Here is a 22155-nt window from a genome sequence, read left to right on the forward strand (position 1 = left end):
CTGTGTGGAGTTTGTATGTTCGCCCCATGTTTGCGTGGGTTTCCTACGGGTGCTCTGGTTTCCTCCCACACTCCAAAAAACATACCAGTAGGTTAAATGGCTGCTACTAAATTCCCCTTAGTCTCTCTCGGTCTGTGTGTGTGTGTGTGTGTGTATGTTAGGGAATTTAGATTGTAAGCTCCAATGGGGCAGGGACTGATGTGAATGAGTTCTCTGTACAGCGCTGCGGAATTAGTGGCGCTATATAAATAAGTAGATGATGATGATGATTTATCTTTGTTACTATAAGTAACAGTTGTTTTTGTGGCACCAATAGAAATGCAGACATGGCCTCAGGCCATTCTTTTTGCCTGTTACAATAATGTTGCTCTCCCACATTAATGATGTGTCATGTTTTAGATTCCATTGCTACTTCATTAATTCTTATCAATGGTGTTTCTTTATCATCATCCCAGCATATCTTTGTATATAATGCCATATTCATAGTGCAGCACATAACTTGCTTTTATAAAAAGCCTGTCCGGATAAAATTGCAGCTTATTTGCCAGTATATGAGTTGGCAAAACAAAGGAGTGGGAGTGGGATAAATGATTCATTCACCCTCCTCTTCCTGTTGTGAATCAATTCTGCAGTCAATCGGATATAATAATGAAAGGTTATGTCGCTAATCAGTGCGGCATAGACAAAAATGGCATCAACAAGCTTGGTATTAGTGAACAAAGGAGAAGGGCCGTCTATTTTATATGTTACTCACACAGCTCCTGGTGACTTATACAGTTGGCATTTAGTTGTGTTAACAAAATGGTTCTGCTTACAGGTATGGCTTGTCTTACTGTGTGTGTTTCAAACACAATTATGCTAGGCCTCTGAGCTTGTGCAATATACTGATTAATCATGTACCCAAATTGTTAACCCCCATGCCTTTTAACCACCCGAAACTGACTGCTCTGCTCTACACAACTTTGGTCAAGGTGTATGTTCCAGGGCAATAGCAGTTTTGTACAGTTATAAAAACAATCTGACACCGTCCTTAGCTAAGATTGCTACTTAATGTAGCTAGAAGGTTTGCAGTGAAGTTACACAGGTCGCACATGTTAACTGAGCTGGCAAGATATCTCCCCTTGACTATTTATAGAGGAGTCCATGGGGACTATTCACTTGGCATTGCATCTCCATGTTATTTGCATTTGTTTTGTCTGCTAGGCATGAATTTTTAGTAAGGTATGAAAAAAAAAAGTTAATTGTTCCTGTGAGAGTACAGGAATAGAATAATCAAATGCGCACATCACTGTCTACCTGCCTCTAATTTGTGTTTACCACATAGATCTGCAAAGGCACAGCCTAGCAGTGCCAAAGAAACGGCATTATGTTTATGTTCATCTTACTTGGTCCTGTGTCACCTCTTCATGTATCTTGTAATATTATGTAATGGGGTTGTTGGGAACATGAGAATAGAGGATGAATATTAGGCCATTTTCAGCTTATAACATAGTTGATATATGAGTCAATTAGTGGTAATTATTACAAGTGATGTTACTGCCAAAGTCATATTAATTAGATCCTTATTTATATTTATAAGATCCACTTCCTCATCTAAGATCTGGAATCAGGGAAACGTTTGCACGCTGGTCACAGCAATGGCAGTCAGGAGAAATTAATGTTTTAATGATAATTTATCCTAAATAATATTCTGTTTAACTGAGCATCAGAAAAATTATAGTAGTAAGATAAAAAAAAGTTAAATATTAACATCAAACAACTAATAAGAACAATAGTACATTCAATAATTATCATTAAATGAAAGTATGAAAATCTCCTGTTTGTACCGTAGTAGTTATACTCTTATGTTTTTATATTTGAAAAGAATAGAAAGATACAAGACACATTGTAAAGCATGGCACAACATTCAAACGCTACGGAATATGCTGGCGCTATATAAAAATAAATGCTAATAATAGCATTAAGTCATTTTGTGTGCTGAACCAGTAATCATGGTAATGCATCCTATCAGTTCATTAGGAGCCTGTAATAACCATGAGGCATCGGTTGCTTATTAATTCATTGTCATTAATATTTGGTCAGCCCCAAAAAATGGACCCACCCCCTGTGTGTAGGTGACAAATATGACGCTGTAAAACATATCGCTATGACATGTCAGTTTTGAGTTCTGTGACCTGCATTAAAAGCATTCTTTCTTCAGCCGTATATATTTATATTGTACCACAATGTATTAGCTGGTGGTGTTTCTGCAATTACATGTTTCAGTCAATAAAGGTTAATGCTTAAAGCTGCAATCCCATGATAAAATGGTGTGTGTGTGTGTGTATGTATGTATGTGTGTGTGTGTGTGTGTGTGTGTGTGTATGAGTGTTTGTGTGTGTGTGTGTGTGTGTGTCTGTGTGTCTGTGTGTCTGTGTGAGTGTTCAATATAACATATTTATTTTTCTACTTCTTACTTTTTTTTAAAGTTTAATATTTTAATGATAACGTTCCGGGGTTCCAGCCCCGCTGCTCATGTGTGAACTAGCAATGTCAGGCCACACATATGCGCAGAGGACCTTTGCACTGGCACCGCTCCAGCCAGTATCGCCGGTGAGCTGAGCTGAGATCAGGTGGTAGAGGATTTTCCATTGCTATGATAAGCTGCGAAAGAAAATCTTTCATAAGGCCCAACCTTGTTGAATAGATTCCTTAGTGCTAAAATGCAAATATGTTCCCGTTGAGGGAAACTGCTTTGCAGTGGTGCAATATATGTACCTCAGAGAGAGATTTTGCAATGGGAAGACTGAGATAAAGTTGGACATCCTAGAAAAATGAGGTCAGATTCATGTTAAAAAGTTACAAAACTTGTAGTTGTTTTGGTTGGTTTTTTTTTTTAAAAAAAGGTTTATGGGGTCAATGTATTAACTTGTGGTGTAAAAAATACAACTGTGGACTTTGCTTTTAATTAAATTATTCACATTTTACAACAGCACATTTACCCTTACGTGAAATCAAATATTTAAAATATTGGATACTTAGAGATACACAATTGCATGTTTAGTTTTTTGGGGGGTTATTTTTTACACTGTGAATTAGTCATCCTTGGAAACTGACAATTATGTTGGGACATTTATATACAAAAGAGAGTAATCAAATTATGCTGGTGTACCCATCGCCTACTGCTGGATGAATATCGCAAACCTTCCTCCTCAGACAATTACTTGTAAATGTGAAATGTTCTCTACGATGAAAACTCTTAGCAAATATCTGAGACGCTTGTGAACAGCTGATAAACAGCTTTTACTTTTTTTTTGTTTTCAGGTGAGGATAAAAGATTTAAAGCCAGTAGTTCTATTAGTCATAGTATGGCTGAGATCAGATCGTTCATCGCCAAATCAGAGGTAACATTAACGGCGGTGATACCGGCAGCGTTTGTGAAGAGCACCAATGGCAGTGTGATCACTGCTGAGTCAGAGGAAGACAAGGCCAAGAAGCTACTCTACTGTTCCCTATGCAAAGTAGCCGTCAACTCTTTGTCACAACTGGAAGCACATAACACAGGTAGGGCTCCCTCGTGTCCTGTCTATTTCTTCATATAGTTCATCATTTTTAGGAATTTTTTTTGCATAGTGCTCCAAATTATGGAAAAAGCTCTTATCCGAAACAACCCAAGTCTCCCGAATAATGTACCCCATACCTTTTGTATATACAAAATAATAACTTCAGCTCTGCTCTGCTTCATTAAGGTACCAAACACAAGACAATGCTAGAAGCACGAAACGGGGCAGGTCCCATAAAATCTTATCCAAGATCCGGATCCCGGCTAAAAATTCAAAATGGCAGCAGCAAAGGTTCAGGATTGCAGAACAAAACATTTCATTGTGAAATTTGCGATGTCCATGTAAATTCAGAAATCCAACTTAAACAGGTACAGAAATTATATTATATATATATATGTATTTATTTATTTTGTGTGCAAAAGTTTGAAAGGGAATTACACCCATTTTTTCATTCAAATGGTGATGATTTGTAAATTTCTGTTATTCATTTACTTTTCTTTTAGTTTTCTTCTGGTGGGAATAAAGCATTTACTAAAACTATTTTATCCACTAAAGCTGGGTACACACTACACGGTTTTCGTCCAATAATCGGCTCAATCAGCCGACATACGACCGCTCGTTCAAAAGTCGGGTCAGTGTGTGCAGTGACACGATGGTCGAAAGTCTGCCCAAATGTACGATTGTCGCCTCATTTGGTTGGTCGTACCGTTTAATATTTTCGTTCCAATCTCGTTTCCGTTGTGTAGTGTGTATAAACTTCTGACCGATCCACAACAGTGAGTATGAAATTACAGTCATTGCTCACGACAACATGGCTGTAAAAAGTTGCTAAAGGGACGTCCGCTCTTCCCTTTATCGTCCTAAACAAGGCTAGTGTGTATGCAGTCCATGGACCGAGTGATCGGACCATCGATCGCATGTAAAATCGCTCGGCATAAAAAGTTGGTTAAAATTTCTGTAGTGTGTACCTTTACTTATCAGCAGAAGAGTCTTGACAACTCTCTTTGTCTGTCAATCACTTCAACAGCAAATTGAAGGTACTCAGCCATCTATCAGATGATACCTTGAGACCGTTAACCCTTACCTGCAAACCATCTTATATTATCAACTGCGGATATGTATTAAAAATGTGCGCCAATCTTTTTTTTATTATTATTATTAGTTATGGAGCACCAATACTTATTTTTATTTAAATTATTATTGTTTATTTAAATATTCTGGACACCAATTTTATTTCTCAGACATATAATGAAATAGATATTGTGATGTCTTGCTTTTACAGTATGTACAAGTAACAGCATTTGTTTTATATTGTTACAGCACATCTCCAGCAGAAGACATAAGGACAGAGTAGCAGGGAAACCAATGAAGCCTAAATATAGCCCATACAACAAACTTCAAAGAAGTCCTAGTATCTTAGCAGTAAGTAGCTTTAATTACTTAAGTAACTTAAGTAAACAGGGGCAGCACGGTGGCTAAGGGGTTAGCACTGCTGCCTCACAGCACTGGGGTCATGAGTTGGTCTTATCTGTGTGGAGTTTATGTATGTTCTCCCCGTATTTGAGTGGGTTTCCTCTGGGTGCTCCGGTTTCCTCCCACACTCCAAAACACACTAGTAGGGTAATTGGCTGCTATCAAAATTGACCTTAGTCTCTCTCTCTCTCTCTCTCTTTCTCTGTGTGTCTGTGTGTGTGTGTATATTAGGGAATTTAGACTGTAAGCTCCAATGGGGCAGGGACGGATGTGAATGAGTTCTCTGTACAGCGCTGCGGAATTATTGGGGCTATATAAATAAATGGTGATGATGATGATGATGAAGTAAACAGCTTCTATATCAGCTAATATAATAACAAATATTTGTTTCAGATTTTTTAATGCAAAAATGTCTTTGGACCTGTTTATCAATCTGCCGTGGCAAAACTGCCACGCCGATTATTGCAATGATAGACGATCACTTATCACTGCAATTACCGCACCACAATAATAAAATATTCCGTCTGGGAGCGGTGAAGCTTAACTTACCGCTTTGCCTAGCCAGTCTCGGGTAGGTTGGTGGTGACCCTTTCATACATATGGTGAATTCGTAAAACACCTGTTTTTGCTGGAGGTGGGACTTTTCACCTTTTATTAATAGAGCCGTTTGAGAGCATTTTAATTCACATAAAAGTCAGTCTGTCAAGCTGTCAGTCACTCTGTGCTTATGTTAGAGAAGCACATCCCTCTTATCTTGGCAGAGGAATGAGAGAGCATGGTAAACACATCACTTGTATTAATGACAAATAATGGCTTTACTTTCCCTTTGAATGAGATGTCCACTAGAGATGAGCGACATTTTTAAAGCTGCATTTTCCTCGTCCTGCATTTGGCCACAAAATTTCACACTTTTCACCAGTGGAATTTTGCCTTACGTGTTCCCAGTCCTTCCTCAGCCGCACAACACAACAGAATGAATTGACTGTCATTGTCCCAGATTTATCAGTAGACTACACATATTGCTAAAGGCGGATGTGCAAATACGGTGTGGAATGCCATCCTGCGGTCCGCAAAGCAAAAGTCAATTAGATGTTGGTATTCTCAGTACTTTGCATCCCTATGAAATGACCTGACCCATCATGAAGCCTGATTTGTGAAACTTTTTTTTTCAGTAATGTCACTCAAATTTAATGTCCACACATAATATTTTGTAATTTTTTTTTTAATCACCCCACCCCTGTGTGGGACCCCTACAGTTCAGAGACAGTTGGCAGAAGAATTTTGAATGTCTCCACTATTACAATATCTGGGTCAGTGGGAAAGAGACATTGTATTTGGTGAAGATCTGGAGAGATATACAGAACACATAATAATTTGGGTCTGTTATATTGATGATATTTTGATCCTTTGGAAAGGTGATGAAGATATGTTCAAGGAATTCATTGTTTTTTTTAAATACTAATGAAAACAGTTTTAAATTAGATTTCCTTGATATCACAATAAAGAAAGGAGAAGGAGGTAGAATTGAAACAGACTTATTTAGAGAAACGACAGCAACTAATAGTGTGTTACACAGAAACAGATTTCATTTCCCACCAGTGAAGAATATCTCCAAAGGGGAATTTTTAAGAATAAGACGTAAGACAGAAGAATTTCTGAGATCTATGGAGCTTAAAGGAAGTCTATTGGAGGGAGGTTATAGCAAATGTATCTTTAAGAAAGCATTAAAACAAGGGATCAAAATAGTCTCATATATCTACTAAAGAAAAATGTTGAATCTGATAAAATTAGATTCATAGGAGATTTCTGCTGCGAGTGGACAGAGATACGTCAAATTCTGCAGAAACATTGGGCAGTTCTGGTATCGAATAGTGGTCTAAAAACAGTCATGGAAGACAAAGTGAATCTGACCTGCAGCGAACCATGAATCCTAAAGACAGATTAGTTAAAAGACACTTTGTTCAGAAAAGGAGGATATCTGATCCAATTAAAGGTTCACACAGTTGTGGGGCTTGTAAGGTCTGTGAATATATGGTTATACCAGTGGAGATCAGGGATAGACATAATGTAAGTCATAAAATCAATCAGTTCTTAATTGTAACTCCAAGGAGTGATTTATGCCCTCAAATGCCTCTGTGAGAGAATGTATGTGGGCATGACCAGTAGAGCATTGAAGCAACTAATTCCTGAGTATATAGGTACAATAAGAACAGACAAAGAAAAAGTAAAACAGCTTATCTCCACTTTCTTTTAAAACATGGAAGAAATGCTCTGGGAATGTTAGTTTTTGGGATTAAACGTACTCCGTTAGGAATAAGAGGGGCGATAGTAATAAACAACTTCTCCGAAAACAGAGCAAATGGATATTCCTATTAAACTGTCTAATACCAAACAGTCTCAATGAGAATACCAGCTATGTAAGTTTTTTTAGTTGAAATATTAAAAGCTCTTATGGCTCTGACAGCTATTTAGAATTAAATTCTTTAGTATTTATTATTGTGGTATGTTTTCTTACAATCATCTGTAAATAGGATAGAGGTGGGTGATAGAGCTAAAGCAGTGGTAGTCATTAAATCGATGAGGGGAACTGTGACAACGGAGACCCCGAAATGAATACACCGTAGGTGTATTCTCCAACAGACTGGTAATACTGACAGCTTGAAACACAGACCTGAAACACTGCAGATGATTGAAGATCCCGGCAGGCAGCGATGATGTCACTTTAAAAGGTCCACAATATGATTCCTGCTGTTAACCTGGTAATTTAAGGAGGCGCCGCCTGTACAATGTAGTAGGCTTTGTAAAGAACATTGTACAGGCGGCGTCTCCTTAAATTAGCATTACTATTTCATATTTAGCAAGATGCCTTTTTAATGACCAGTAAGCAGAACTGTACATAAAACATGAACATAAAATGTCAGAAAAGATTATGCTAATCTAGTTATTTCCATCAGTTCTACAATCTGACATCAGTCATGATGAGCTCTCCAGAAGAGTGTAGTATAGAGTGTAGTACTGTGGTATTTTTAGGCTGGGAGCAAAATAATTGTAATCATACTTGTCTACTGTGACATCAGTGAGACTCCCAGAAAAGAAGTCCACCCTCCTGCGTCCTGCACTCTTCCCTACTAGTCAAGTTGGTGGGACGGGGGCCATAATGACACGAGTCACCGCGTTCTGTGTCATCGCGGTCCAACCCCCCTCTGTGTGATGATCTGCATCAGCATTTGCCAGGCTGGGGGGCTAAGCCGTAATGACACAAATCTGGCTACCACTCCACCTGTTCTCGCCACTCAGACATACCCTCCCGGTACAAGTATGATTTTAATATTTAACTCATTGTTTTTCTGTTTTCATGAAGTGCGAATTGTGAGCAGGTAACAAAATATCAGCTTCCAACAGATCATTTTGTCAACTTAAGCCGGTGGTCTTCAAAAATGTCTCCAGTACAGGATACAAAATTATAACGAATATTCCATTAGTTACTATGGGTTACAGCAACTTTTTAATAATGACAGTGGTTGGTGAATTTAAGTAAGAAAGCTGCTGGCAACTGTTACTGTTGTACTTCTATATACCAGAGTTTATATTACACAGCTGATTGTATTGTGTAAAATGTAACTTATGTGCACTCACTTAAATAGAAAGTACATTAACTAATGCATTTCACACTGGTCTGCAATTTGTTTTTAAATGTACTCTTGATAGACTTTTCAGTGCATTTGGAGCAGTGTAGCAAATTTCCAATATTGTGTAGCCAGCAGTAGAATCCATAATAGCTTTGACTGTGGATAGCCACTCCTTTGTGCTCTCCGCAGGGGTCAAGTACTCCAATCAGCAACCTGCTGAACTAGACTGTGCACTAAAAGAAAATGAAAAAAGATGCAATCAGGCTTGTAATATATGAGGACATATTGAAAGAGGTTCTGCAATTTAGAAATAAAGTAAAGGTCTTTGGAAGCACTGTAACCGAAACATTGTACTTCTCAAGAGCTAACACAGTGCCATTTTAAATGTACATCTTCTTACAGCATGGCAGTTCACTGCTTGACGTGAGAGAATACTATGCTGATATGCAGTTCATGCTGAACATTAACTCGTTGATTAATGTATCTTACATGGAAACTGTCTAATTACACACTAGTCATTTCTTCTAAGGAGGCACCTCTACTTTAGTGCTCTTACTGACATCATATCAATTTTCAGACACTGCTTTAACATGAACATACGCTTGGATGTCAGTAGTAATACACACCACTTATAGTGGCACTACCCGAAGCACTAGGGCGCTACCGCTCCAAGATTTTAAATGAGCAAAATCAATTTTTAAAAACTATTTATGAGGTATTATTATGCTACCCCTTCTAGGACTGATAACTAACAATGTTTTGTAATATCTTTGTCTTGCATCCCCCTACAACATAATAATACTGTCTACTCCTTTTGAGTTAGACTAATATGCTCATCTACCTTTCTAACCATTTATGTACCATATTATCATAGCTCTTACATTGAATTGTTATCATTCATTCCATTATTGTTCCATATCCACATTAGGATATGTGTCAACACACTCTAAGGGCTAGATTTACTAAGCTGCGGGTTTGAAAAAGTGGGGATCTTGCCTATAGCAACCAATCAGATTCTAGCTTTCATTTATTTAGTACCTTCTACAAAATGATAGCTATAATCTGATTGGTTGCTATAGGCAACATCCCCACTTTTTCAACCACGCAGCTTAGTAAATCTAGCCCTCAGTCTCAAGGTAATACAACATCACCAGCTCTATATCTTCATTCCATTTTTGACCGTACTTTTATAAGACTGCACAGGTCCTCCTAAAACACAGTGACAGGAATCCCCACTGCAGTACTTTTTTGGGACCTTGGCTCTCATCTCAATGAATAACATCGCTAATACATATATGTTGCTAATCATCCTCTGTCAGAGTTTCCCTCTCATTGAAACAATGAATTGCGTTCAGAAATCTATTTCTGGGCACGTGCAGAGCTATTTCACGCAAGATACTCTATGTAAATGGACTTACGTCCGAACTTGAATCTGTCTTATAATCTGATTAGTCAACATTTTTAAGATTTTCGCACTAAACTACACACATGCAAAGCTACCAAAAAAAAGCCTAGCCTATATAAAAAGAAAAAATTATCTGCCTTCTCTCCGGCATCATGTAACAACGAGGGGTCCAAAAGAACGACTACCAGAGTGGTTCAGGAATCGATGGGACCAAAAGATTAGGTGCTGTCTCAAAGGGGGCATTTAATATGTGTAATGTCACACCATGTGGTCCCCGGATATTGGACTTCTGTATGAACCGGTGCCGCTAGAGACCAATTTCTAAACAAAAGTAGTAGAACATTGGCTACTGTAATGATAACGTATCATCTCTCAGACATTAGAGTGTCTGTATTTGGTTAATCAAGTATAGCCTTACAAGACCTATATTGTCTATAAAATAAGTCATGTTTTACTATTATGCCCCTTTAATATTTTATTTGGAAGTTTTACATTTCCGTGTTGTCAAGTATTAATGTCTTCCTCTTCTCATCTTTATTGGACTGGAACATCCAAGATTAATGATTCTTGACTAATTACATTTTCAGCTCATTTGCAATTAATAAAGGGAGCTGGATCTTTTCTGTTCTCTAAACTTTGTGTGTGAATTCTACTCGTTTATAAGTACTAGACATGAGTTTGTGAGTAGCCCAGGCCAGCAGTTGTCAAGTGCAGCCACCAGAAGATTTTGCTACGGACATAATACGTTTTGCAATTAGAGATGTCCAAATTGATTCTAACTACTCGGATATCTAGGCGAATATCAGGGAATTAGCATTGAGGAATTTATTCTCCAAATAACTGATTCACCGACTTCATAGTGATCAATGGAGAGCCATGTCACATAGCATGGAGCGTAAAGAAGCCAATCAGCAACAAATGTCACATGATTATAGCCTTTTAAAATCAGCTTACAGCCCCTCGGCAATCAATCTTCCTGGATAGTACAAGGGGAAACCATCTGTGGAGGCTCTGTGACTGCGAATAAGCATGGAGTCTGATGGCAGGAAAGAATCTACAGCTCCATCTAGTCTGCCTCTTTTATGTGTGTTTGTTTTGTTGGGTGTGGTTATATTTTAGATCTAAGTCTTAACAGTATTTATGTGTTTGTCCCTTGTATTGTTGTATTTTGAATTATATTACCATTGTCCTTTCTACCATTTTAGTAGCTCTACTCTGACATTCAGTAAGGTAAATGATTCCCAGCCGCAGATATATGATACTGAAATGTTAAAATGAGTAAGTTTATTATACACCAGTGCACTGGATTAGTTGGAAACCAATCTGCTAAGTATGTAAACAAAATTCAATTGTAGATATATATTGGGCCACAGTGTAATATTGTATATATAAAAACATACACATTGAAAGCAGCTCTGTTGATAATAGAAATCCTAACAGCAAACAATCTGAAAGCTGATTGGTGGACAAAAATTGAATTCAGACTAATACACTTTAATACACTGAAAAGTCCCGAAATGCTGCAAATATCTGGTGTCCACAATAGCATAAGAATAACAATGATACTGATGGTGCATAAAACAACTCTGTTGGTTAATGCACAAGATGAGGAGTATATTTCCAAATGTCAGGTTATCCTATAAGGATTCCAAATCAGTAAGTGAACGATAAGAACATAGTCCAAGACAGGGGCTAATTGGGACTAACCTTTCTGTGGAGTTTGCCCTGAGAGTCCCGGTCCGGTCTCTAATCTGAGATTCTTCTATTTTATTAATGTCTTTTTTTTAGACACAGCCTCCAGAACTATATACAGTAGTGGAGGCAATGTCTTACTGGTGACCTGTAAAGAGGCAATATAACCTCATTCTTCCTGCTACTAATACCTCTACCCATACGACCATGTAATATACTGTGGCTTCCCACTTCTTAGCTACGTTGCTTGCTTGCCATCATATCATCTGATACTGTAACTCACAAGATTCCAAATGGATCTTGACGTTATTTCACTGTTCATTCTATGTTCTGCTTTTGGATTTTTGGGTCTCTTGTGCATTTTATTACGTTTTCATGAGGCCACAGTAATATCATTAACTAATACATTGAACAAGGGCATTAAATAAAATAGGACCTATGACTGATCAATAAGATACTCTATAAGATCCATAAGATACGCCACTGGTTACCAGTCCTTCCCCTGGGCTATCACCATTGACTGCACTCCTGTCCAAACCTTTATCCATCCCACTATCTTTCAGTTGAATCCAAGGATTTTCAGTCTCTGGATTAAAGTATTGTGGCATACTCTATGAAATGCCATGAATGCAAAAATCTGAATGAACTTTATCCATTGGTCCACCCACTTCAGCTAATGGGTCATTACTGACATTATCTTCCAGCATAATAAATAAATCCACTCTGTCTTGAATCTTGTAATTATCTCTAAATAGTCAATACAGCTTTTTTTTAACTAAAAAAAAAAAAAAAGAGTTTCCATTAATTTTCATGCTATGGATGTGACATTCCCTACTGCCTTTTTGTGCTTTTCCCATTCTCCATTCACTTTGAAGTATACCTATACTTCAGTATACCTCAGACCCGCTTCTCACCTGTCTGAGAGGGCTGAGTCCCAGGAGCTGAGTGCCAGGGAGGAGGAACAACTGGCAGAGGATGGCCATTTACAGAACCATTAACATCCTGTTGACTAGCGCACCCTACCCCCTTCACTGGAGCCACAACTTCAGTATCACTTTCATGTGACAGGGACTGAAGTGAGTGAGTTCTCTGTACAGCGCTGCGGAATCAGTGGCGCTATATAAATAAATGGTGATGATGATGATGTTCAGTGGGAGCAGAAACATAATTATATAGAGGGACAGCTGCTGGGACATGTCTACAATCTACTGTCCTAACTCCACCAGATCCCAACTGCTCTTCTCCTAGTTTGTCTCTGGGACAGTGGTGAGGATTTAGAGGGAGACTGACTCATAAAAAAGTGTTAGAATTTCCACCTGTAAGTTTATAATCTCATTGTGCAGAACTACATACAGATTGGACAATTCTCATATCTCCAGAATGTTGGTGATATACACAAACACCAACAGCCATTGCACTGCACACAATGTCGCTTCAGTACTTATCATTATAGACATTAGCTATATAGGTGTACAAATACCCTGGGCAATACATTGTGATATTAACTGGTGTCGTTTTTTTTAAAATGTACTTTCTAGTGCAAAACAAGCACTATTTAATGTACTTCTGATTAGCATCACTCCCTATGTAGATGTAGAAATATATAGGCATTTAAATATCACCCAGTGTATTTGTTAGAATACCACAAGGTAATATGGAAACTTCTTGCACTGTATACTGTTTAAAAGGGGTCTGCATTGTATATGGGTCAATTTGATTCAGCATTATATATTGGTTGAATAGGTCTTTACAACATGGTGGTCATTGGTGGGTGTTATAAAACAAGGTGGTGACTCAGGGCTGCAAAACATTGTGGATATTTAGGGGTATATTTACTAAACTGTGGGTTTGAAAAAGTGGAGACATTGCCTAGAGCAACCAGATTATAGTTATCATTTATTTAGTACATTCTACAAAATGATAACTAGAATCTGATTGGTTGCTATAGGCAACATCCCCACTTTTTCAAACCCGCAGTTTAGTAAACACACCCCTTAGTCTGTATTATAATGTTGTTGTGGTCAGTATAACATTGGTTGAGGCTGCATTGGCAGCCAAAAGGATTTTTTTCCTGACTTGCCCTGGCCTGACTCCTTTAAGCCCCATTTTGCTTTATATGAATCCAAGCTTTATTTCAATACACTAAATGGATTTTACACATCATACCAAAAGAAGCAGCAGTGTTGTGTGAATGAGAATCAATGCTATTTTAAAAAATGGAAAATGCATTAATTAAGTTTATTGTTTTCAGGGAAATATTCAGTAAGTGCTAATTGCTTCATTTCAAGCACTATAATTAAAAATTTTAGTTTATCAACATTTTTACTTTGCATAACAGTTTATTATGGTAAGGGTCAGCGACAACTAATTTTATACCTTGAATGTGTTATAAAAATGTTAATACTGTTTTAATCTGTCTGTTTTTATAATGTCTGGTTTTATGGCTTAAAGGAGAAAATACAATTAAAATCTGTGAAAAAGCATGTAGTATTAATGTTCTGAAATTACACCATGAATTGCCATTTTCTTATCATATTACCCAGTGGTCGTAGTGGTGGTATGTAAAATGTAAATAGATGGAATTTGATAGTTTTACAATAAAAGTACTAGGAAAAGTGGCGGCGTGGCATACCACTGTATACACCGCCACTTCCACCACCGGCGTTACCCAAGATGAGAAGGAGGAGACAGATTTAGGCAGCCTGGAAGGTGAAATATGCTGCCGTATCCCCATATTTTGAGTATATGGTAGATTGGTACAAATGGTGCAGAAAAGGTACTCTACTCTATAGTAACCAATCAGATTCTGCCATTTTCCTAGTTTTGTTTAGAAATGACGGCGAATGTCTCCTGCTGTGGGTTATAGCAACATTTTTGTACCAATACCTGTGCACAAGTTTTTATAAATGTCCCCTTTCACACACAGTCATTCTTGTTTTATGTTTTAAAGACTCAGAAGTAGTTTAATGTTGGTATGACAGGCGCATATTATGATACTAAGCGGAAATGTGAAGGGAAGGTATGAAAAGAAGTGGTGGGCATGACTTGGGTATGATATGGCTCTAACTGTGTCACGATGTCTCGTCCGCTCAGTGCTCATTGAGGCCTATTGATGTGATATCCCACCCACATTACAGACAGTTAATCACCTTTGCCGAAGAGTTTCCTGTTCTCGGGGAGGGGCTCTGTCTAATTTGGGAGTCTCCTGGACGTTTCGGGGGGTAGAAAACTATGCAATATAGGTGTGAGCAGCTAAAGATAGTCAGTAATTAACAGATATTAAATAGCACCCTCTATCTATGTTTGTTCACTGTTATATGCTAATACAGCTCAGACCTACAAAACCTAGGATTGAGTTACATGGAAGCAGTATGGATGGATAGTTATAGGCAGTTTTTTGGGGTGTGCAACCAATTTGGTTGTAGAAAGCTTCCATCAAGATTAAGGGAGTCGTTTCTACTGTATGTCAGCAGAATAAAACATGTGTGTGCATTGTGAGAAATTCATCTTCAGAGCTTGTGCACTGTCCTCAATACACATCTTCAAATGTTAGTTCCATTGTAGATATATACAAATTACTTAGATGCCTTTAGATCCCATTATTGACATAGCAAAACTGACAAATATAATGAAATACACATGTACAAGTGGCATCAATTCCATTCATTTGGTGGTGCTATCTTCTCTGCCGTACAAAGTTGTTCCTGGGTTAATCCAGACTCTGTTGTTGCAAGTGTTCCATATACTCCACTTTGGAACCAAATTTGAATGTTTGTCTTGGAGACCGTATAGTTTAGTTCTTCTGTAGCCCCAATATAACAGTATATGACAAGTACATCGTCCTAACTTGAAAAAAGTAATACATTTAAAATTTCTCCTTTATTTTTTCAGGCAAAACTGGCATTCCAGAAAGACATGATCAAGCCTTTAACACCGACCTTTCTGTCTTCACCTCTAGCAGCAGCTGTATCTTCTTCATTCTCGTTACCGCCTCGGCCCTACAGTTCTATATTTCAGGGGTCTGGTTTACCTGCTACATTTCTAAGACCAGCGCATGGTTCCTTTAGAGCAACTACAGCATCCATTCTGTTTGCACCATATTAGCTGCAAAGAATAAAGTGCTGGTAACAGCCTACAAGACACAAAGGACTAGAGTCTACAGCTCCATGAGAGACTCCTTGCACTGCTGTTGCTTCTCTAACAGGGCCATCTGAAATCATAATCAGAGAGCACACGGGCTCAGCCATTCTTTGCCATTATTCAAAGCTCAGTAAACACAATCACTGAAATACTCGCAGTCTGTGTTGTGAAAAGCACACCTAGGATTGTATTGCAACCTTGCCTGTCATCTCTTATTTACGTTTGTTCATCAGCGATTACCAATTTTGTTTTTTCCTGGCAGACTTGAAAAAGGGGGGTCTTCCTAGTCCTTTGATGTAAATACATGTTGGAAATCCAAATGACCATCTTGAAGTGTGGTATATATAGACTAAAAAGTGCTTTATTGTCGATAACACCAAATCAGTGGCTAAACATAAAGTATTATTCTGTGTGATCAACTTGTAAAGTTTACAGGCAACGTGTAGTGTTGTTATAGACCCAAACGTCGTTGTCTTGTATCGTTCTAGAATCTAGACGCTGTGTTACAGTTGGAAGGCAACTCAGCTTTGATGCAATTTGATTTCGATTTATTTTTTTTGTTCCAGTTTTGATAAAAGATCCAGACTAGAAAAGCCATATTATTTCACATTGCCATAAAGAGAAATTGTCTACAGTCTTTTGTTGGTTTATCCATGAATCAGCTAAGATACTTATAAAATGGAGCAAACATACATGAAATATTTATACCCAGAACATTAGATGATCACAAAACATTTGCTCGGATCTCATACTGATATAACACAAGTTCTATACATGGTATATTTTCTTATTTAAAGCTGTTTTCTTTGTTTTCATCAAGGCCACTTTATTTTTGTGGATCCCTAATGCAATAATGTACAGAGTTTATATTTATTGTTGAATATCTGTCCTGGTTTTTTTTTCTAGAACTTAATTGTAATATTTGCATTTTACTGAAGATGTGTTAAATTAATGAAAATACAGATTGATTGCAATGTTCAACTATTAGGTTGTCACAGCACATTAAGCATTGGAGCACAAAAGAGAGCCTTTTCAAGCACATTCATTTAGAGAATGTTATTCTGCAGTAATTAATGGTTTTAATCTGTGTACTTTTTTTTAATGTACCTTTTCAATAAAACATCATGAAAGGAGCTGGAAATGTGTGTTTTATATTGTTCCTACAATTATCCACTAGGTGGCAGTACAGATGTAATTAATGCATCCTTGCTGAATCATATCAGTTAAAATACAAATGTTGATGCATTGAATGTGTAGGGCAGAAACGAGCTGTCATTAAATTAAGGCAACAGAGATAATTATTTTTATACAAAAAAAATTAATTTCCTTACAAGTTTTGCCAATAGTTACAAGAATATGTATTGTCCTATGCAGCCAATAAAAACATTTTTGGAGATGTAATTGACTTTAATGCATTTTGAAGAACTCATAGGAGAAAATTTACAAGGTAGGAAACCACATGTTGACCATAATCTATACTAATAACAAATGCAGGAGGATAGGAAAAGTAAAGAGTTCTGTCTGTGGGCAGGAAACAAAATAGATAGATTTAGCGCTATAATCAATTAACACTGTCACATTACACATCAAAGATTCAGGTGTATCAGTAGTGATTGACTCTGAGTTGTATAATCTCTCAAAATTACTATATTATATTGTGCAGTGTGGATGGTCACGCGACTGTGTCCAAATAGTCAAAAGCAAAATTAATATTCAGAAACACAAGGTCAGGGCCGCAACTAGGGTTGTGCAAGAGAGGCAACCGCCCAGGGCGCAAAGCAGAAGCGGGCTGCAGGATAAGGAATATTTTTGGTTGGTTTCATTATAATTTAGGGCTAGATGGCTCATTTTTCCTTTCTTGACCCAGGCGCTAAAATTTCTACTTGCGGCCAGAGCCGGATTAACAATAGGACTAAAGAGGCTACAGCCCAGGGACCTTGGGCCGCTGGGGGGTCCGCCGGCATTCATCGGGTCGGGGACGTCCCCGCCCCCGGCTCCGACTGTCACCTGTTCAAGGAGAATGGCAGGCAGCTAGCAGCAAATGTTATGCTGTTAGCTGCCTGCTGTCACTGTAGTGCTTACGTGGCACGCAGTAATCTTACTGAGGAGATCTTGTGAGAGTGAGTCATAGTCTCACTTTCACAAGATCTCCTCAGTAAGGAGATTACAGTGCACAACGGAAGCACTAGAGGGAGTGGAGGTAAACTCACGGGGTTGGGGGGGGCTCACAGTACCCTTAGCCCAGGGGCCTCCATTTCCTTAATCCGGCCCTGCTTATGGCTCTGACTACGGTAACAGAAAAAAAAGCTGGAAACTTGATATAATGAGTGTGAACCGTTCTTTTCACAGTGCCTATTTCAGATGAAACTCTGATGCTGTTTCTGTTTTCTCAGTGTCGTTATGGTTCCAATCCTCAAGGCTTACTTGAAGTTGTGTTCAGAGCCGCAGTGAGAAAGTTGGTGTGTGTGTATGCAAGAAAATAATAAAACCCAGGGGAGGAAAGGGAATAATGGGGAAAAAGTAAATTAACATAAACTACAAAAGTGTCTCGATTAAGAACATTTTATTTGCGGTTTTAAAACCAACTTAGCAAAAGTAAATGTCCTAAATAGTATCAGACTGTAAAGGAAAACCACAAAAGAATTAGTCCAAGTTCGTAAAAGAACAGTAAGTCTGATGTTAGCAGCGTGTATCACGATGCGGTGTGGGTTCTACGCTTGCAGCGCATGAGTCAAAGGTCCGGTAACTGGGTATGAAGGGTAGTGCTTCCTTGGTACCCTGTTACCGGAACTTTGATTCAGACTTACTGTTCTTTTAGGAACTTGGGGCTAGATTTACTAAGCTGCGGGTTTGAAAAAGTGGGAATGTTGTCTATAGCAACCAATCAGATTCTAGCTTTCATTTATTTAGTACTTTCTACAAAAGGGACTTTTCTTTACTATCAGCTTTCAGATATTAAATGTAATTTAATAAATTGTAAACATGCATGCAAACAGAGCCTTGTTCAACAAGCGCATTCATATCACACGTATGGAGGGTTACTGAAGGAGTTTGGTGAAACAATTTTGTTGTCACAGTTTATGCAATGGAAAATATATTTTTTCCTATAGGTGCCTACCAAAGAACACTTGTAAAGTGCTAGAGCATAAATGTGCAGACGGAAAATTGTATAAGAACATCTGGGGGAACTCTTAATGAACAGGAATAATCAGGATTCACTTCAATAGTAACACCTGTTGCTGACAGTGAAAGTCAGGAGCCAGGAAAAGCATTAAAAGTGTAGTATTAAAAATATCTTTTAATATATGAAAGAGAATAAAATGTACAATGCACAGAATAGACAGTAGACCTATCAGAACACTCGGCAGAGACACGTGATCACAATGGCAGACCATCTTCTCTCCAGGCTCAGTGTAAGGCAGTCCTAATGCATGTAGGGGTGCATCACATCCAGGGCCGGACTGGCCATCTGGCACTAATGGCAAATGCCAGAAGGGCCGATGGCTATATGGGCCGGCCCGACTCCCCCTGTCTTCTTGGTGGCTGGTGGTGGCTGGAGGAACCAGCCACCTCTGCTGCGCGCTCCCCAGCTCCCTCCCCCGTTATGCTGTGCAGCCAGTTACACTGGTGAGTTTCCTGTCTTTTTTAATTTGTTTTTGTTTTTTACTGAAGACGGGGGAGGGGGGGGGGTCGCGGGGGTGCCGCGATTTTCGGGGGGGGGGGGTCGCGGGGGTGCCGCGATTTTCGGGGGGGGTCGCGGGGGTGCCGCGATTTTCGGGCGGGGGTGCCTGCGATTTTCAGGTGGTGAGAGCCAGGGAGTGCTGGGAAAGGGAGTGAGAGCCAGGGAGTGCTGGGAAAGGGGGTGAGAGCCAGGGGGTGCTGGGAAAGGGGGTGAGAGCTAGGGGGTGCTTGGAGAGGGGGTGAGAGAGCCAGAGGGGGTGCTGGGAAAGGGGATGAGAGCCAGGGGGTGCTGGGAGAGGGGGTGAGAGAGCCGAAGGGGGTGCTGGGAAAGGAGGTGAGAGAGCCGAAGGGGGTGCTGGGAAAGGGGGTGAGAGAGCCGAAGGGGGTGCTGGGAAAGGGGGTGAGAGAGCCGAAGGGGGTGCTGGGAAAGGGGGTGAGAGAGCGGAAGGGGGTGCTGGGAAAGGGGTTGAGAACCAGGGGGTGCTGGGAGAGGGGGTGAGAGAGCCGAAGGGGGTGCTGGGAGAGGGGGTGAGAGAGCCGAAGGGGGTGCTGGGAAAGGGGCTGAGAGAGCGGAAGGGGGTGCTGGGAAAGGGGTTGAGAGCCAGGGGGTGCTGGGAGAGGGGGTGAGAGAGCCGAAGGGGGTGCTGGGAGAGGGGGTGAGAGAGCCGAAGGGGGTGCTGGGAGAGGGGGTGAGAGAGCCAGGGGGTGCTGGGAGAGGGGGTGAGAGCCAAAGGGGGTGAGAGAGCGGAAGGGGGTGCTGGGAAAGGGGGTGCTGGGAGAGGGGGTGAGAGAGCCAGGGGGTGCTGGGAGAGGGGGTGTGAGAGCCGAAGGGGGTGAGAGAGCGGAAGGGGGTGCTGGGAAAGGGGGTGAGAGAGCTGAAGGGGGTGCTGGGAGAGGGGGTGAGAGAGCTGAAGGGGGTGCTGGGAGAGGGGGTGAGAGAGCGGAAGGGGGTGCTGGGAAAAAGGGTGAGAGCCAGGGGGAGCTGGGAGAGGGGGTGAGAGAGCCGAAGGGGTGCTGGGAAAGGAGGTGAGAGAGCCGAAGGGGGTGAGAGAGCCAGGGTGGTAGGGGGTGCAGGAAGAGGAGTGAGAGAGCCGGGGGGTAGAGGGTGCAGGAAGACGTGTGAGAGAGCCAGGGGAGTAGGTGGTACAGGAAGATGTGTGAGAGCCAGCGGAGAAGGTGGTGCAGGGGGTTAAGTGAGAGGGACAAAGGAGAAGATGGTGCAGGGGCATAGGTAAAAGAAAGTGTAAAGAGAGAGACATCTTAAGAATGGGAATGTCAGGGATGCAGCCATCATAAAACACAAGTAGTAATGAAGAATGGAAATGCACAGAGGGGACAAGTGTTAAAAAAAATAAAAAAATCAAGCCTTCATACTCCAATAACTTATATTTTCTATACCCCCACTCCTAAATTTCTGCTTCGACCACTGCCCTCTATTCCTGCTCCCGACTGCCTGTGTGAGCTGACAGCTGCTGATCCCTCCTCGCCCAGCGCGCCCACTAGGAGAACAGAACACAGGATGCCATAATCAGGTAAGTTCATATATTTTCTCGTGTGCAATATGTTTTTAACCATCCTTTCTTGAACTGGGGACACTACAGCGTATCCAATAATGTTTAACACTATGTATTGCTCATTATTGCGCTGTAATGTTTTTTGCATATTTATCTGTACAGAGATTTTTAATTAAGAGGAAAAAACATTGCTTGTCATAAATTTTATCTGTAATTGTGTCAATATATCTATTTTTGTTTGCATTGTAAATGATGTATTAAGCTGCTCTTGGGACTCACACTCAGTATCTGATATGCTGTAGCAATTTTTATTTGTGAATGAGTTTTTATCTGAGCTTTACTAATGATTTGGGGGCACTACTATGCCATAATATGATTTGTGGGCACTTCTGCATGACCAAATATGAATTGAGGGTAATACTATGTGGCATAATATGACCTTGGGGCACTACGATGTGGCATAATATGAACTGGGCACACTACGGTGTGGCATCATATGAACTTCTGCCAAAGGCAAGTCTTTCATTGTTGAATATGATGGGAGCCTAAAGAAGTTGCTGTATCGGGGCCCAAAATGCCTCTTGTCAGCCCTGCCTGTGAGTCAAGGGGGTAGACGCCTCCAGGTAAATAATCTAAATGTTTCCTATCTAATCAAACTGATGGATCACATCCAATTATTTCTCACCCACCTCCTCTATCCCCCTTAATTTATATACTGTGTTATTTAAAATGAATAGAAAAGACGCATATCCAATTACTGTAGTAAAACAAAAATATTTTTCTCTGTCATTTTGCTGTAGATGGAAATACTTTTAATGCGGCCGTGTGGATTCAACTGATCATTCAATAGTTATGTTTTTTTTAGATATATGTTAGTTTTATTTCATGTGGAATGATTCATGAAAATTCTGCCATTACTATTTAATTGAGGGAAAAGGGTACCTGTTACCTATGTGTGTAAGTACTCTGTTCGTTGTTGCTATTTTGTGGGAGATTTGAAAAAAGCAAAACATTGTTTCCTACAGTGGCGTCTGTATAATTGGTGGTATTGCTGTAGTATGGGGTGGCATGCTGGTGGC

At 39.8% G+C, this 22155-nt stretch overlaps 1 protein-coding gene across 4 annotated transcripts in view; it reads left to right on the plus strand.

Annotated features, from left to right (window-relative positions):
• ZNF385B (zinc finger protein 385B) overlaps nucleotides 1–17014 on the plus strand; it is a 433027-nt gene extending 416013 nt beyond the window's left edge. For all 4 annotated transcript variants that reach the window (XM_075180555.1, XM_075180556.1, XM_075180557.1 and 1 more), the window contains 4 exons: nucleotides 3304–3543; nucleotides 3729–3910; nucleotides 4863–4964; nucleotides 15633–17014. In XM_075180555.1, the coding sequence (XP_075036656.1) occupies nucleotides 3304–3543; nucleotides 3729–3910; nucleotides 4863–4964; nucleotides 15633–15845 (737 nt within the window). In that variant the 3' untranslated portion in view covers nucleotides 15846–17014. The remainder of the gene's footprint in view (nucleotides 1–3303; nucleotides 3544–3728; nucleotides 3911–4862; nucleotides 4965–15632) is intronic.
• The last annotated feature ends 5141 nt before the right edge of the window (nucleotides 17015–22155 follow it).

Source organism: Mixophyes fleayi, chromosome 7, assembly GCF_038048845.1.
Source record: "Mixophyes fleayi isolate aMixFle1 chromosome 7, aMixFle1.hap1, whole genome shotgun sequence".
Taxonomy (NCBI): domain Eukaryota; kingdom Metazoa; phylum Chordata; class Amphibia; order Anura; family Limnodynastidae; genus Mixophyes; species Mixophyes fleayi.